A 17,171-nucleotide genomic window follows, 5' to 3' on the forward strand; every position below is an offset into this window, starting at 1 on the left:
GGGTGGACCTGGCAGAATTAATGTCACACAGGACGTACTCCGTCTTGCGTCGATCGGAGCTTTACATTGATTAGGTCTGTGCCACGAACCGCCCCGACCACGCCCTCGACGTCCGGGATGGCGCTTCGGATGACCAGCCATCATTGCCCGTTTCAGTAACCGTTGGTTCTGCCATTGGATTTCTGTGTGGAGTGGGAAGCCCCCGTCATATATTCAATTCCATGGTTGTTTACGCGCCCGCATCACATACGGGGCCCGTACTACGCGGCCAGCGACCAACAATCCATGTCATGGCCTAATCCATCGTGTTGTCGATGGCAAGTTGATGGACTCTATGGGAATAGGGTGATCCAATGGCTCGGGTGAGCTCGTCGAAAGACCCAGTTTCTATCGCAGCCTTCAATGGTATATCAACTAGAGGTCGCCTTGCTCTGTCGATCCGTTCTCTCTTGTTGTTTCATTCCCACAGTCACTCATTCTTTCATTCGTTCAACTCTTTTCTACACCTTTTTTTCCAAGATGTTCGCCAAGTCCTTCCTTTTGGCCGCTGCGGCCCTTGCCCAGCAGGCCGCTGCCGTCTCCGTCACCGGTACCCCCGAGGGTTTCGCCTCTGGCACCACCGGCGGAGGCTCTGCGACTGCCGTCACCCCCACCACCAACGACGAGCTGGTCTCGTACCTCGGCGACTCGTCCGCCCGTGTCATCGTCCTGACCAAGACCTTCGACTTCACCGACGAGGACGGTACCGCCACCGAGACCGGCTGCGCTCCCTGGGGAACCGCCTCCGCCTGCCAGGTCGCCATCAACAAGGACTCGTGGTGCGACAACTACCAGTCCAGCGCCCCCTCCGTCTCTGTTACCTACAACAAGGCCGGTCTCAACCCCATCAAGGTTGCCTCCAACAAGTCCATCATCGGATCCGGCTCCAAGGGTGTCATTGTCGGCAAGGGTCTGAGAATCGCCGGTGCCGAGAACGTCATCATCCAGAACATCAAGATTGAGAACATCAACCCCAAGTACGTCTGGGGTGGTGATGCTATCACTCTCGACACCACCGACAACGTCTGGATCGACCACGTCACCGTAAGTGCTCATTCGTCTGAGATCTTGAGATTGCAAACAACTGACAACCTCGACTATAGACCTCCAAGATCGGCCGCCAGCACCTTGTTCTCGGCACCTCTGCCTCCGGCAAGGTGACCGTCTCCAACTCTGAGTTCGATGGCCAGAGCGACTACTCCGCCACCTGCGACGGCTACCACTACTGGGTCAACTACTTCGCCGGCTCCAGCGACACCATCACCTACATGAACAACTACATCCACCACTTCTCTGGTAAGTCTGAAAGGGAAACATCAGCAAAAGCATCAGAAAACTAACTCACCAACCTAGGCCGTGCCCCTAAGGTCAACGGAAACTCCTTCGTCCACGCCCTGAACAACTACTGGTCCGACTCCACCGGCCACGGCTTCGAGGTCACCTCCGGCGGCTACGTCCTGGCTGAGGGCAACGTCTTCAGCAACGTCGCGACCGTCATCGAGGCCGGCGGCGACGGTGCCACCCTCGCCATCACCTCCTCCAACGCTGCCGACTGCTCCTCCAAGATGGGCCGCTCTTGCCAGGCCAACAGCTTCTCCAGCTCTGGCACCTTCACCGGCACCGACACCAGCGTCCTCAGCAAGTTTGGCAGCGCCGATATCCCCGACGCCGTTGCCGCCTCTTCCGTCTCCAGCAGCAGCGCTGGTTACGGCAAGATCTAAGTCATATCCGCTTTTAGGATTTGACTTTGTTACGCTCTTCTAAAATAAACCATTTCGCCCCGGGTCAAGGTTACCCCCAGCGGCAGTGGGATTAGCGGCAGCTTTCGATTCTGTAGATACCTTATCTTCTTTACAGCCTGTATAAATGACAGCCTTTCTTGGAAAAAACTATCTTGTCTTGTTCCCCTGTGATGTGATGTAGTTGAACCAAACCTGACTCCAATGTCCACCCTCTTTGGCGTTCCCACGAGTCAGTAGCTATTTTTGTTTCCGATGTGAAATTAAACAATCCCTAGCAAAAACTCTCACAGTTACTACCCGCTGTGCGCGAGCAGCAATGTTCAGTGGTTCGTGCGCTTCTCTGCCCGCGCCGTGCGACATCATTTCTGCCCGGAACTCAAGTCCGTTCACCCGGGGGCGATTGCCGCGTGGTCATCCCACCGGGTTTTATTAGACTGGGCAGATGCAACTGCTCGACGACAGGGAGAAGAAATTTTCTTTTTCCCATTCTTTTCCGTTTCGGCTTTTGGAAATCGTCATGCGATTGTTGCCATCGGCACAACATTGATCGGCAAGTTGTGAAAGTTTCGGCTTGAATCAGGAAAACGATTCAACTTCGGACAGATCTTCAATGGCGATTCGGTATCTTAGTGAGACCATGAGTATGTCATCCAGAAGTTACCTATATACTCGAACTTTTTGCGCCGCGTTGAAGAGCAATGGCGGCGAGTTGCGACGATGGATTTCGGGTTTAGTCAACTTGAGTGCTGAGACAACTGTCACTATGGGTCCTGCTGGGAACGGGTACTGTTAGCGCTTAGGGGCTGCGTCAAGTACAAGCGACAAGAACAGGGAGCAGTCTCGGAGTGAGTGCAACACAAAACGGACGATGACCTCAGCAATATACCTGCGGGCTTACTCGTTCGATCAACAGCTGAAAATTTCTCGATGATCTTCTTGAGATATTTCGTTATGTGACGTAATTGCAAGCCCGATTACACTTGTGTTATGCTGAGGTGCGCGATGAGAGCTGTTGCATCCCATGATCAGAGTTGCGCAACGACATGAGTCGATCAGTTCCGTCTCAACTTTGCCTACCTTACGAAGCAACAATTACGTTAGCTATCAACATAAACTAGTCAAACTCGGGAGCAGGTATTGTTCACTTACGGATTGATGCAAAATCGCACATCTTTTCCCAACACCTGCGGCCATTAAAAGGGTCTAGTAATATTGTCATACGGTTTGGAATCGAGGTGCTTTAGTCGTTACATGTACCTCCTCTTAACCAGCAACTGGCACCATCTCAAAATTGTCCAGCCAGAACGTTGCATTCAATCCAAGAGAGAGAGGACACCTGAACTGCGCCTGTATCAGCAAGTCATAGGCAGGTGCGAAAGACCCCGACTCAATCGTCTGCCACTGTTGCCCACAGCCATCCATCATAAAATATCCAGCCACCACCTGGTTGCGTCCTGCATCATAGCTAGTCATCGACAGATAGCAGCCCTGGCTACTGACAGATCGCACACGTGTCCGCATCACGTACTTCTGATATTGCAAACCGTCTCCTCCGTACCCAGCAATGTAGAATAACGGCCCGCTAGTACCTGCCGTCACTGCTGGTTGGTTATTGAGCCATATACTCCGCGAGGTTGCCGCACCGTTGTACCCCGGTGACGCAAACCCTAAGACAGGCTTGGCCCCGTAGACGATGTTTCCTTCTGTGGGCTTCTTGAGCCAGCTGGGAAACGTGACTGCGCCTGAGCGAACGTCTGCGAATGTGAGAACTTCTCCGTTCACTATTGGTGCAATATTGGTGGTGGGCGTGATCATCCTGATTTCGAGGCTGTCAAAAGTCACCCACGCCACTGCACTTCTCGGACTTGTCGCGCTGATCGTGACAGTCATGGCATCGAGAGCTGGTGTGAAGACAGAAGTAACTGTTTGCCAGCTTTGAAGCTGCTGAGGGTCGGCTGACTGTGTTACGACTGGCTGAACAGTGGTTGAGGGGGCGGTAATTTGCAACACGGCAGTCGGGGGTTGACTCGTTGTCCCACCTAATTGGCATCGGAGCGAGACTTGATACGTCGCGCCTCTTACGACGTTGAAGGTCTGAACGAACTTTGTGGTACGGACGGCGTTGAAGGAAGTGAAAGACATGTTGTAGGCCAGAGCATTTGCGTCGCCTTGGACATATGTATAAGTAGTTTGGGACGAGGTGGTCACCGCCCATGTCTGAAGATCGAGGGCGCTGCCGAATGTCTTTGAAAATGTGGCGGTCAGGTCATTTCGGTAGCCTGGGTTGCAGGTGCTTGCTGCAGCTGCGGTCGAGCTTGTGGTAGAGCTGGGGGCGATGCCATTGCTGCTAATCGAGCTACTACTGACGCTTGAGCTAGAAGATGAGATTGATACTGAAGAAGTGGAGGACGAGGTAAATGTCGACGCTGGGGACGTGAATATGCTCGAGGTGCTCGACGTAGTTAAACTAGTGGTTGAGGAAGTCCCGGAGCTGTCAAAAATGGAGGAAGTCGAGGTTGATGAGCTCCCCATAGTTTCCGATGAAGAGGAGGCAGTCACCGAAGTCGTAGTCGCAGAAGACTCCAGACTTGTTGAGGTAGTAGATACTGCAAGAGTGGAGGAGCTTGAGGAAGTATCCTGAGTAGACGAGGTTGCTCCAGATGTGGCAACGCTCGCTGTGCCAAGTGAGCTGGTCGACGTCGTAGAGGACGACGATGACGAAATAACAGGCGGATTGATGCTGTAAAGACTGAGACGATCGCCCCCTCCGCACCATTGCGAAGAGTCTCCCACGCAGACATGCCCACAGTCTTTCTCTGAAGCCATGGAACCGCCGACAGTATTGCCGCAGTAGCACTCTCGAGAGTACTCCAGACCAAAGTAGCTGTAACCCTGACAGAAACTAGCACACCTCTCAGCAGTCATGTCATCGGCCCTGTAGTCTTTTGCAGAAAGAGAGCGACGACCATCCACGTTATCGACCCAGCAAGAGGAATAGTAGAAGCCGCCGACGGTTGCGAGGTTCTGGACAACCGGGATAGTTGATGTTTGTGGTAGAGCATAAACTGATATGCGGTTGGCGTCGCCACAGATCTCTGTGCCGTTACCGCCGCACTTCATTGTACACGCAACATCTGACTGTTTTGCACTGGCCGTATCTAAAGACATCCCGCAATAGCACTCTCCCGTAAACTCAACACCGAAGTAGGTGTAGTGGGAAGTGCTGCAAAACGAAGCGCACTTTTCGAGGGACATCGTGGGATCGCGGACAAGGTCGCCCGTGAGAACGCGCTGGGGCAGGTTATCGGTGTAGCAACCCTGGTAGACGTACCCAGAGACGGTAGCTGCTGCCGCTGGTGAGACGGGAGAGGGTGTTGAGCCTTGTGAGGGAGCCGTGCCGGGGAGCGATGATACCACCGGCGGTCCGTAGACACTGAGCCTCATGCCGGCGCCGCAGAGCTCGGCATCGGACCCGGAGCAAGAAAATGAGCATTCGGACTCTGGAGCAGCAGACCGCGGCGCCACGTTACCGCAGTAGCACTCTCGCGACCACTGCGTACCGAAGTAGGTGTATCCTTGGCATTGTTGAGCACAAAATGCCGCTGTCATGGTGTCGGAAGCGAAGGGCTTGTTGGGAAGCACCCGGTCGCCGTTGTCGATGAAGCATCCCAAGTAAACATGATCAACGAGCGTGGCGGGCTTCGGACTAGAGAACCCCAGATTGGTGTAAATATCGATACGGTTTCCAGCGCCGCAGACTTCCGACGGATTGCCAGAGCAGGCGAAGCCGCACTCGGCTCGGTCGACTGCCAGCGCTTGAGTCTGGATTGTGTTACCGCAGTAGCATTCTCTGCCATACTCGACGCCAAAGTGGCTGTACTTTGAGCAGAAGGAGCTGCATTTCTCAACTGTCATGGTGTCGTCGGCGATTGCTGGCCCTCCCAGCGTTCGTTGACCAGCTATCGCATCGGTATAGCATGCCAAGTATGTGTAAGAGCCATCGCGGGCCTCGATTGGAGAGTTGCTGGGAAGAGCTTTCACAAGGGGCAGAAGAAAGAACAGGAGGCGGGCTGCCGTGTGTAGATTGAAACGAGTGTGAGCCATGTTTGTGACACATGGAAGCGAAGAAAAGGCGCGAGAATGACGGTGGATTATTCTCTGAGCAAGGTGGGAGATGTTGTAAGACTTGTATCTCGGTTTGAGGCAAGCCACTTCGAGAATAATTTAATTACAGGGCACGATGTAGTGAATAGTCCCAAATCAGGGTCTAGTGTAGACCCGAAGACTTCTTACCCCTGCACTAGTACTCCCCCAAAAGTAAGTAGAGCCATGCGGTCGGAATCAGAACTCACTAGGTCTTCAATTAGAGTTGCTAGTGACTTGCCACCATACCAACATAGCTTAGTGTTGGCGACATTCACTCTTCTCTGGGTTGGGGTCGCTCGGGGCTAGTTCACGTTGAGCATGAGCTCCAACCGCCACACAATTTCCACAAGCTCAAGCTCAAGATGCACTTTCCCCATTCAGAGCTCGTTTGACTGTGGATAATTTCGGATTTCGCTATTCAACCCAATGAGCCAACTGATCCTTGCCTACTGACTGACTCTAGAGGGTCTGCTGCAGTATCCACATCCGATATGGTGTAGTGGCCAACATGATGCCCTCTCATCTCAGTGAGAGGTTAGGCATAGCCCCGAGTTCGATTCTCGGTTTCGGAATGTTTTGCTCATGCAACCAGTGAACTCATATTTGACGTTCATCAACAACCGTCTGACTATTGAAGATGGTCCTATCCACTTTACTGGCGCAACAAGGGCCATCATTATACATTGATAGTCTTGGCCAACCCGACTTGGTTGATCATTGTAACAACCATTTCCTCTGGGATTCCGGTATTCGTAGCTCTCTTAATTGGTTTTGGCTCTGCACCATGACTCCTCCCAGTTACGGAGAGTCACCTTCATGTCCTCTGCCCTGTGCAGTATTGCGGAGCTGCGACTTGCCGTGCTAGACAGTATCAGAACCTCGCTGACCGTAGGTACGTCGTTGAGAAATCGTTCCAGCCTCAATAAGGGGACATCGGAGCCCTCTCTATTTAATTGTTATAATGGGGGCAGCAGGACGTGTGGTATTGACGCAGAACTTACTGAATGCCATCAGCCATGGTTGCCAACGAACTTGATCTTTTTGACATCGTAACTGGAGATGGGTTGAACGGAATCGAGTTGATTTCGATCCACGATGTCGTTCTATTACGAACTCGTAATTCTGGTCAAAGTCTATTTGTGTCTATCTATGGACAACTCCATTCCACTTTTTCTCAGCATCTCCTCAACTCCTTCTTATATGGCTAGATTCTGCCAATTATGTTCAGTGCTCTTCCAAAACAAACTACATAGCACATGATCACGACATGGAGTCTTTTTTGTTGACCACGAACTCGTCCAAAAGCCTCTGGCAATCGCAGTGAAACAGAGCACAAGAACCGTCTTCGATATGAAGAGCACTATTGTGCTTTGGGTTGGTCGTGATTGGTAGAATTTCCTGCCTTCAAGAATTTGGTCAGGATCATTCCAACGAATGAGGCACCGGCATGTGGCAACCCTTGATGACAGTGGCCATAAGCGCGTTAGTGTTGATCTGTAGAGGCTGAAATTCCCCTTTCCCCTCTTATTCTTGCCATGAATCCGTTTCCCTCGCAAGCAGAGACGCACAGCATCATAACAGCCATTGTAGTCGCAGTTTCTTCGATCTTTTCTGGACAGAACGCCGACTTGGCAACATTTCCGGGCCCTCTTTTCTCTCATCTTTCATCGGGGTGCTTCAATACACTTGCAGAAACGATGGCATCGCCGACTCTTGCTGACCAGGCTGGACAAGCAGAGCGCCAGCCGGCTGATTCGTCCAGGAACCTGACGGAGAGGCAATTCCTTGACCCAACCTCTCGTCATTCACCGAAGGAACAGGAAGCTCAGAATGAGAAGCGAGCGACAAGGGCTAAGAAAGCCTGCATAACGTGTCGGTAAGATTCGATGGCTTAGGGGTTTCCACAAAGGCTTGTATTCTTTTGTTATTCTTGGCCGATACTAATGCTTGACGCTCAAGGCGACGACATCTCAAGTGTGACGCGACCCGACCTCTGTGTCTCAAATGTACCACTCGAGGCAGTGGCTTGTGTGAGGGATATGAGCCTAGCGTTCCCACAGGAGAGCCACGAGCATTGGGTGGAGAAGAGGTACGACAGCTCCCGAAAGATGCAGTTTAACAATTAGTCTAGTTCCTGCAGCTTTCTTTCGGCTTTAAAGCCATCCGAGACTGATGCCATCAAACAGAAAACGCCTCAGAATGCTAGGAGCTCTGTTGAGAAGCCGGCTGACAGAGCTGTGATTCTGCAACTAGCTGAAATGGCGTCACTAGATCCTAACCTTCGAAAGCTGATGCAGCAAGTCGCAGATGGAAAGGCTCAAACCCAAGAGCTCGATCATTTCCAACGCATTATAGACAATGTACAGGGGGATTTAGAGTTTCGAAAGCGAAATGGTCAGCAGGGCCATTCGCCCACCAAAGACATGCAGCAGCCAGCCCCAGGTATGCTACCTAGATGTAGTGGGCCAAATTACGACGCTGCATCTCTTGCCTCAAGGGTCACAGGGACGAGTAATCACTCCATCAACGATCACTTATTGTCCCGAGACAACGAGACGAGGACTATAACTAGTGACAATGCGTTAATTTTTGAAGAACTAGAAGGGAGCTACTCGCAGTCCCTGCCGACTCCTGCGAAGCAAGAAGCCCCCTTCACTGATTCCGGATATGCGTCAGGGATCGACGTTAGCAGTCTCCCGGGAAGGGAATTGGGAGGTGCTAATACACCTGGCTATGACGGAAATGACCTTGATGCTAGAACCATATACTCAGCAGCGAGCAGTGTGGCAATGGATCAAGCGCAGCGGTATATCTCCGAGCTGTCCAGCACTATCCATGGTAAGCTCAGCGGGAGTATCGACGTGGATCACTGGATGTCAATGTCCAAACGCCTCTTGAGCCTTATCAAAGATTTCTCTATCAAACTTGGCCTTGAATCCTCGGTCCAGGTGAACCGGGACATAATGCACTTCGTACACAAACGTAGCAGGTGCGTTCCCTGTATATCAAATTGACAAATCCTTTGAGCACATCCGCATGAAGACTAAATGAAGACAGGGAGATTGCAACGCAACTTGACTCAATGGTACTCTGTGTCAACGCTTCAGCAGAGGATGCGGACAAGAGTATTGAGGCCAAGAGAGACCACATGCTCCTGAGCGATAAAATGGCCCTGTGGAACAGCAAGGCGACGGAAGTAGGGACCTATGTCAACGAGAACGAGCTTTTCGTGGGGGTTACGGACGAAGAAGATACAATAGACACGCCGGAACTATCGAAGTACAACAAGACCGTCATAGAGAGCAAGTCATTCAAGTGGCTTATCGATAGCCTGCGAAGAGAATTGGCCCTCAGGCGAGATTTCGATGAGTCGGAAGGTTTCAACCATCGTGAAAGTCTACGGCGCAAGATCACAGAGAACCTTCCGACCGGCAAGATTAGTAAAAGCCAGCCACCAACCACTCACTCCGTAACATTTCGAGTGCCGGGATGGGCACTCCTTGACGCAGCCGGTCTCAACCTGTTCAGATCTGAAAGCCCCCTGCACGAGGCCATTGTCATAACGATTTGCTCCAGAGATGCCCAGGCAGCATCCTTAGAGGATTACATGAAACAAACATGGCCTTCAACCTGGAGAACGATCTTCAACTTGGTGTATTGGGCGTCTGTCGGTGTTAGTGGCATCGTTTATGCAGGTAAGCTCTTGTCCTGGGTTAGTAATGAGGGTATTCTCACTGCTGTACAGATATTTTGCATGACAAGACCAAGGTATCAGCATCTTCTGAAGACGGTACTCTCATAGTGAATCTCCACGGTACTGCACACACCATTGCAGAGTGCGGTGAGCAGCTTGCCTGGCTGCAGACTTCATGCGCACACGCCCCTCCTCACCAATCAATGGGTAATGTCCTACAACGAATTCCCGTTATCATGAGTATAGCTACATTTCATGTATTAGTAGGTACACACTTCCAGGGAGAGTGGTCGTTTCGTGTATTCTGATCTCATTAGGGCCGTGTATGTTTTGATATCGGCGTCGGTAAACCTGTCTTGGACGAGTTTTCACTCTTGGAACAGTCTCAATGGATAGAGTTACTAAAGAACCACAACGTTGTTCTTATTCCAGGGTATCCTATCTTGCGCCGACCGAAGGCTTTCAACGGTATCGAGGTTTCTCCTCACCATCTCCTAGATTTCCTGGGAAGGGATTCCAGATCCACTTCCAAAGTCAGTGTGGATGGAACACGAAAGAAGCTTTCTCTTGTGAAGCAAGTGCAGAATGTATACCTCTGGCATGAAACCCCGATTGCTCGGAAACTATCTTGCGTTTGCTCGAAGCCTAGCAATCAGGCACATAAAGGTGCACATGGCGGGAGAACTATTGACCTAGAGAATATCCTGAGCGGCCGACATATCATTGAGCAATGCCGAGAATCCCGTCCGCACGCAGGTAAGCGACATCATAGAATATCTTTTCCATAACATATTGTCTCCGACCGTTGATTTTTGACATTCCGCAGATGACTTCGTGTCAACTATAGGAAGAGAATCTACATGTAGGTTCAACGACGATGGAGGCCCGTACCCCAGCGCCCCTAGCTCATTGGTAATGGAGTCACATGGAGCTGAGTCCCCGAAGAGCACAGCGTCGTCGGGGAAGCTCACAGGGGGAACTGGAGACATGGACATTGTCTCCAGCCTTTCGTGGGACGATGATGCCAATTCCCGGGCTTCGTGCCAATGCTCATATGGGATTCATCCGTGTGAATCGACCGAATCTTTGTTGGAATCTGACTTGCTGTCGATGTCGGAATCATCGGAAGAACTTGAGCCCCTGCGAGATGACGATCCGATACGGGCAGTCTTGAACACCGTGGTTATCCGCCTCGTTTCAGGCTTTCGATATGCAGCTGGCGGGGAGATTCCACCTTATGATAGTGGACAAGATCACGGAATGACAGTTTCATCGTCTTCTCGCAGCATCGTCGCATCTTTAGGGCCTGCAGGAAAAGGTAGAAAGAGGAAACATGTCCAAAACGACGACTCAGACTCAGAAGAGGACGCGACCAATCCAAGACCTTCCAAAAGGTCTAAGAAAACGCCACAGAACATCAAACTTCTGGCCTGTCCATTTGGGAAGATGAGCCCCAGCAAATATTCCGCCTGTTCGCGATTCCAGCTCAAACGAATCCGGGACGTCAAGCAGCACCTGAAGAGAGAATGCTGGATGGGGTCACCCACAGACAAAGCCGCGACCTCTCTAGAAAGGCAAATGCGGAGTTGTCGGAAGAGCAGCAATGGTTCGCAATTTGGGATATCGTTTTCCCCCACAAGCCACGCCCTGAATCCGCTTACCTAGATTCCGCTTTTGCCATGCAAGTTTGCCTATTTCGGGAGCATTGTGCGCGACACGCGGAGCCGCTCCTTTTCCAGAATCTTCGTGCTGCCGGACTATTAGATGAAGGCAGGTGGGCCGCCGACCAGGAGCAGCTCTTAAGGAGAGTCATTGCAGAGTCTTTGGATTCCGTCTGCGATACTTTCAGCACGAATGGCTCTTCGGACTCAGGAATAGGTCGAAACCGCAATTCAACACGCAATGAGACACCCGCTGCGTCATTGGTGGATAGCGGTATTGGGATAGGAAGTCACTTCCAACCAAGGACAGCTTCATTCGCAACTGCATCCAATTCACAGCAAAACATCCTCCCAGTACCTACGGATGTTCCAGCGGATTTTCAAACACTAGGGTCAGAAGAGGGGGCAGTGCTTGGCTCGCAATCTTTTGCCAGTTTACATCAACCGGGAGCCTTAGGCCAGTCCTCTACAGCGGATTTTCCTCTTGATCACGATCGACCAAGCGTGGAACATGGTCCGGATGAACTTGGAATATTTGACTTCAACTTATCAACGGATTTGCCTCCCCTCGAACTTTCCTCGTGGACATTCCCACAAACAGAACTTATCCCACACAAAGAGGGGGTTGAAAACGCTGTATAATTACGATCTTCGTGGCTTGATAATTAGCACACGATACACAACAGTTCCACTTCGCTCAACTCCTGGTCCATAGAAAGAGAGGATATCGATTTGGTTTAACGTTCCATTCTATATTGCATTGTTGTCGCAACGCCACACGTAGCGCTGCCTACTTATTGCCGTACGAGACCGCTTACGACGAGACGAGTGCCCTCTTCGTACGGTATTTAGATAGAGGGTCCCATACTTAGAAGAATCAAGCCACTTTCTACTGTATATGTCTTCCACTTGGATCCTCGCTTTGTAATAATTGTAAATATATTCCTTACTTATGGTTATTACCTAGCACCCCAGCCAAGAGTGAAAGTTGAGATGGCAAAGACCGAGACACGGACATCACAACGCTTGCAATTTCCACTTGGCAGAGGTAGGTAGGATCGTCAGCTAAGAAGGGAGTAGAGTTGCTGCGTGTTCATGTCTGGCAATGCCCACTCTGCATATGTGTGCCTGAGGGTTCTCGTAAGGTAGTGGGCGCTCGTGTCTGCATGGCCACGTCATGGAGTTTTCAGCTCGCCTGGGGACCTACATGTAAGCTGAAAGACCCTAGACAGATACATCATCGACGCCCTGCCCTCGATCGCTGCCCTAGTTTCTCTCACTTCTATCGCTGTTCTCCAGGTAGACCAAACTAGACTCGAAGAAAATTCTCTAGAAGTGCTCAGAATGCGTGTCATTTCGAGTTCATGGCTCTTTGCGGTGACCGCCTCAGCCTCCCTATCCGACATCGCCTCCCTACGCTGCAGCTCCAGCGCCATTCTCCCTACGCCCTCATACGACCTCAAAGGCGCGCTCTTCACAGTCTGCACCGAGGAAGTAATCAACGCACCCATCAACAAAATCTACAACACGCTCCTCGACTTCCGCCGCTACAGTACCTGGAACACCTTTGTAATCGACGTCGGCCTCCCGCCCGATGTGCAGGGACCGGCGGACGTGTACACCGGGCTATCGATGAACTTTACCACCGCTGGTATCATCCCTGGTGTCAATACCTCCTCGACCGAGGTCATCAGTCTACTTGCGCCGAATGTGTGCGGCAGTGACGACGGCGCTACACGAGCCGTCAACGCGTGGGGCAACGATGATGGACTCGATGGCGCATTCTTGCCGGCAGAGCATCCAAATCTACTGACGGATTTGGGGAATGGGTCGGTCAGGATGGTGTCGTATGAGACTTATTACCTACCCGGGGCGACGACACTGTTACCTCTGAAGGGTACTCTACAAGAAAGGTTTGAGACGCAGGGGAAAGACTTGAAGAGGTTCGTGGAGGGGAGCCTTCGTTAAAGTCATCAAATCGTCAATCTGTATTGGTCATTATCTTCGTCGACTATCCCTCAGAGGGCTTCTCTTGGGAACCTCTGGCGTCTCAACTGCTTCTTCCCTGGGTATCTCTTCCATAAATCTCCCTATGCGTGTTCTCCCACCGCCTCCATCGCCCCCAGCCGTCCCCGAGCTGCTTCTGTCAACGGCCCACGTATCACCACTGAATCCAGACGTCGGGCTCGAACGGTCAATACTCCCCCCAGTCTCCTTGTCTCCTCCATCTGTCTCATTCTGCGTAACATACTCAGATCTCAGACTCAACCTCATAGTCTTGAGAATCACCCCACCCTTCTTCTCAAACTCCTCCTCCTCCCGCCACGACTCATCCCCACTACACGTCATATCCTGCGAATAAATCGACGAAGCCTGCGTCTTATACCCCGCCGCCCCCGCCACCCTCCTCTCCGCCGTCTCAAACAGAATCGGCTTCCCGTCCTCCGCAACATGCCAACTCCGCCCCGGCCTCCGCGGCGCCGTCCCCGTAATCAAAAGATTCCCCAGACTCAATTTCGCGGGGCCCAGTTGCGCCATCGTAAGCGTCGGCAGCGGCGGCGCCGGCATACGGAGCTTATTCAAGTGGCTCGCGATACTCGCATTCCGGCTCCGCGCCGCTAGCCCCGCGGGCGTGCTGGGTTCCGTCCAGGGGTAGCCGTGGTATGTCAAGCTGGTGAGATCAAAGCTCTGCGTCTCAGCACCACCGGCCTCGAGCGAGCGCCGCTTTGCGCTGCTCATCATCACGGAGGGGAAGAGGCGCGCCAACAAGGGGCGGAGGGTCGGCGCGCTGGCGCACATGATGGCGAGGTCGCATTCCAACACCGTCATGACGAAGAAGCCGAGAGTGTTGCGAACGCCGGCGTCGTCGGTGGGCCGGTAGTGCAGGTGCAGGCTGAGCTGTAGACGGACCATGCTGGCTACAATTACGAGGACGCTGAGGCTCATGACAACTGCGAGGGCAATCTTTTGGCGGCGGGGGAGATCGAGCCGTGCGACGGAGGGGACGACCATGGCGACGAGCCAGGCGTCTGTAGCGGAGTGCAGACTCGCGCTGGCGATGAGGAGGTCTGGGAAGCGGAAACATACCGGCACCGGGCGGCTGAAGAATTGGCCTTGGACGGGGTTGCATTGGAGGAAGGACATGAGGAGTAAAGGGAGGGTGTAGAGGAGGACGAAGGCAACGGCGGCGCGGGCGAGGAGGCGTTCGCGGGGCCGGGAGGATGATGCGAAGACGCGGAGATATAAAGCTAGGATGGAGAGTTTTGTGAGGCAGAGGGCTAGCTGGTAGTAGATTAGGCCTAGGTAGGTTCGCATGATGTACGGGTTTGCGTCGGTGTCGGCGGTGGCAGTTGAGGATAGCGAAGGGGCGCCGAGGAGGGAGGGCGTGGTGGCGGTGATGCTGTAGACTACGCAGAGGGCCGTAGAGAAGAGCCATGCGATAAGGATGAGGGTGTCGTCAAGGAACCATTTGCGAGTGACCCAGAGACGGGAGGCTATTCGGGAGGCGATGAAGATGGTACAGAGGGCGTGGGGGAGGAGGAGGCCCGTCATGAAGAGGGGGACGTTTGCATCTTGCTGTGATGCAATGTGAGATTACTGTCATTCGACAGGATGAATGGAATGGTGACTTACGATTTCCTTGAGAACCGTCGGTGATAATGTTGAAGAAGAAGACGGTGTATGAGGGTGTGTGAGGTTGGCATTGATGCTGGAGTTCGACATCGTGAACAAGACGACTGCGACAGTCGCGGACGAGTCGGATATTGTTGATCCTGAAGCCTACGATCTTCCACGCCTGGTATTTACACTTACATACTTCCAAGACATGAGAGGGAATTCTAGACTTAGAACGACAACATCAAAGGAAGGAAGAGGACCAAGGCCGGTATCAAGTCTCACAGGAACTGAGAGAAGGGCTGGCGTCTTTCATAGAAGATGTGAGAGAGGCCTCAACTACTAGGATAGGAAGCTCCATGCTCGTCATGCGGGACCACGTTCAAAACCCCCCATCCCGGGGTTGGCTTCTTGCGGCGAACATCCTAGCCCGGCAAAGGACCCTGGAGTAGCATCTCCCGAGTCCCGGCCCACCCATCGTCCCCGGGTGTGGAGGAGTTTCCGCATCAAAGTGAGGAAGAATTAACTCAATTCGTCAGCGCGGGCGCATTGGCTCCTGGTGTGTGGATGTGTCTATCTGTCTGCCTTTGAGTGTGCGCATGTGTGTGTGGGTTTTGTGGACTTGTCCATGTCTGCCCGAAGAGGCAAAAGGGAAGGTGAGTGAGTGAGTGGGTGTTAAGTGTGCCAGATGCAAGTCCCAGGCTAAACGGCTGGGATCGCGATTGGATGGGCATCTATTTCGCTTGGGGTTTTCGGCGGGAGAGGCCGATGGAGGGGGAGGGGAGAGTCGTCCAAGTTCCAGCTACTCAGCTTCGTTGAACGGTTCGTGAGTGAATTGTCCTGTCACCTTTTCAGCTTCACCTCAGCTGTCATCTCATATTGGTGAAACGGGGATAGACATTTCGATGGCTGAGAGTGAAACAATTCCGGCTGTCATCTCACGATAACCTCGAAAGAGAGACGAGACACAGATGGGGAAAAGAAGAGACGTCTCCAACTCGAGTGAGTTCCCGCACCAGTCGCTGTGGAATTCGTCGATGCGGGGTCAGAGATGCCACACAAACCTTTGCCTTCTCTTATCCGCAGGCATCTGGATATATTCTTGCTCGACCCCTCCACACCGTAAATCCCGCGACCACATGTGCCACCCCGCAGACGATGGTGGCATGGCAGCACGGAGTGCCGTCCGGGACTTTCCCGATCCGGAAGGACCTGGCTTGATTGCCGCGCCGATTGGTGGGACCGGTTTGTTTCTCAATGTTCTAGTCTGATGGCATGCTTCGTCTCAAGGTTCGTTGCGATAGTTCAACACGCAATCGCCCACTCTTTCTGTCTCTACTCAAGAAGCGTGGGATTTGTGGATGAGCGGATAATTGCGTAGTGGGCGAACGGGAACAGACGATTCATGGCGATGGCGATGTTGACAGGCAACGGCGATTGCATTTTCTGCCCACCTGTCAGGTCATGCACCTCTCGCCCATCCACCCTCTTTTCTAGGTAGTCCCGACACGGCTACTTTCTGCATCCTCGGAGCTTCTTCTTTACGTCCCTTTGCCTTTCGAGCTCACTCGGCTAACGACATCTCATCGGAGAGATGTGCCAAGAGGGGCCGAGAGACTCTTGCGCCCATGCGAATGGCCATCGTGAATGAAAGTCGTGAAGCGCACCACAGACACTACTTATACTTCCGGCCCGTCGTCCCCGCCATTGATTTTTTGTGCGTCTGCACCGATTGCTTCTGCTCATGGGCGCCGAAAGCTTGATGGCGGAAACTGCGCTTTCCGACGTTCTGAGATCTGATTTATGGATGAGGTCGTGTCAGGATGTTCTCAGCGAACTGAAAGGGCCGATCTAGAAGCTTGTCTTCGCTCTTGACGGGTTGAGAGATCTGTGTCGGGTGGTTTATTGAATGTGTTATGGCCGAGTTCTTCTCTTCATGGGCAGGGTGGGATCAAATGTCACCGTACTGCCGGTGCCAGCTGGAAGCATTTGCCGGGAGTCTGTGCGACGTGCTACGGGAGAGGCGCCTCACTGGACTCGAGACTGCCGTGATCATCTCACGCGGCATCAAAGCTGGAATCTCATGGAGAAGATGAGACTCCGGATGCCCTATAACTATGACCATCATGGAAGCGTGCTACCATTTTCGAATGCTTCTCTCTATGTCTTTCTTTCACATTTGACGCACTTGAGTGGTGCATTTTCAGGGCTAATAACATCTCGCTCTCACTCTGAGTTCCATACCCAGTTGAACCTCAGCTAGGTGGTGAGTTT

General features: G+C 52.5%; 4 protein-coding genes across 4 annotated transcripts; 2 read left to right on the forward strand and 2 right to left on the reverse strand.

The window, feature by feature from the left end:
* Window positions 1-519: 519 nt before the first annotated feature.
* HER10_EVM0003493 (pectin lyase) lies at window positions 520-1,760 on the forward strand (the record flags this gene model as incomplete). The annotated part of the gene is made up of 3 exons (XM_035473168.1): window positions 520-1,083; window positions 1,143-1,335; window positions 1,393-1,760. 3 exons carry the CDS (start codon window positions 520-522, stop codon window positions 1,758-1,760), a joined length of 1,125 nt encoding a protein of 374 aa, XP_035333851.1.
* Window positions 1,761-4,275: 2,515 nt separating this feature from the next.
* Window positions 4,276-5,885, reverse strand: HER10_EVM0004436 (uncharacterized protein; the record flags this gene model as incomplete). Its single annotated transcript, XM_035474081.1, has 3 exons — window positions 4,276-4,418; window positions 4,892-5,713; window positions 5,759-5,885. The coding sequence occupies 3 exons, from the start codon at window positions 5,883-5,885 to the stop codon at window positions 4,276-4,278; spliced, it is 1,092 nt and encodes a 363-aa protein (XP_035333921.1).
* A 5,262-nt stretch (window positions 5,886-11,147) lies between these two features.
* Window positions 11,148-11,924, forward strand: HER10_EVM0011387 (uncharacterized protein; the record flags this gene model as incomplete). Its single annotated transcript, XM_035480820.1, has 1 exon — window positions 11,148-11,924. One exon carries the CDS (start codon window positions 11,148-11,150, stop codon window positions 11,922-11,924), a length of 777 nt encoding a protein of 258 aa, XP_035334410.1.
* Window positions 11,925-12,999: 1,075 nt separating this feature from the next.
* On the reverse strand, window positions 13,000-15,122 carry HER10_EVM0009742 (uncharacterized protein). The gene is made up of 2 exons (XM_035479218.1): window positions 14,916-15,122; window positions 13,000-14,858 (listed from the first exon to the last, which is right to left on the reverse strand). The coding sequence occupies exons 1-2, from the start codon at window positions 15,003-15,005 to the stop codon at window positions 13,281-13,283; spliced, it is 1,668 nt and encodes a 555-aa protein (XP_035334283.1). The 5' UTR covers window positions 15,006-15,122; the 3' UTR covers window positions 13,000-13,280.
* Window positions 15,123-17,171: the final 2,049 nt, after the last annotated feature.

The sequence above is a fragment of the Colletotrichum scovillei genome (genome assembly GCF_011075155.1).
Source record: "Colletotrichum scovillei strain TJNH1 chromosome Unknown Contig00005, whole genome shotgun sequence".
Classification (NCBI taxonomy): Eukaryota; Fungi; Ascomycota; class Sordariomycetes; order Glomerellales; family Glomerellaceae; genus Colletotrichum; species Colletotrichum scovillei.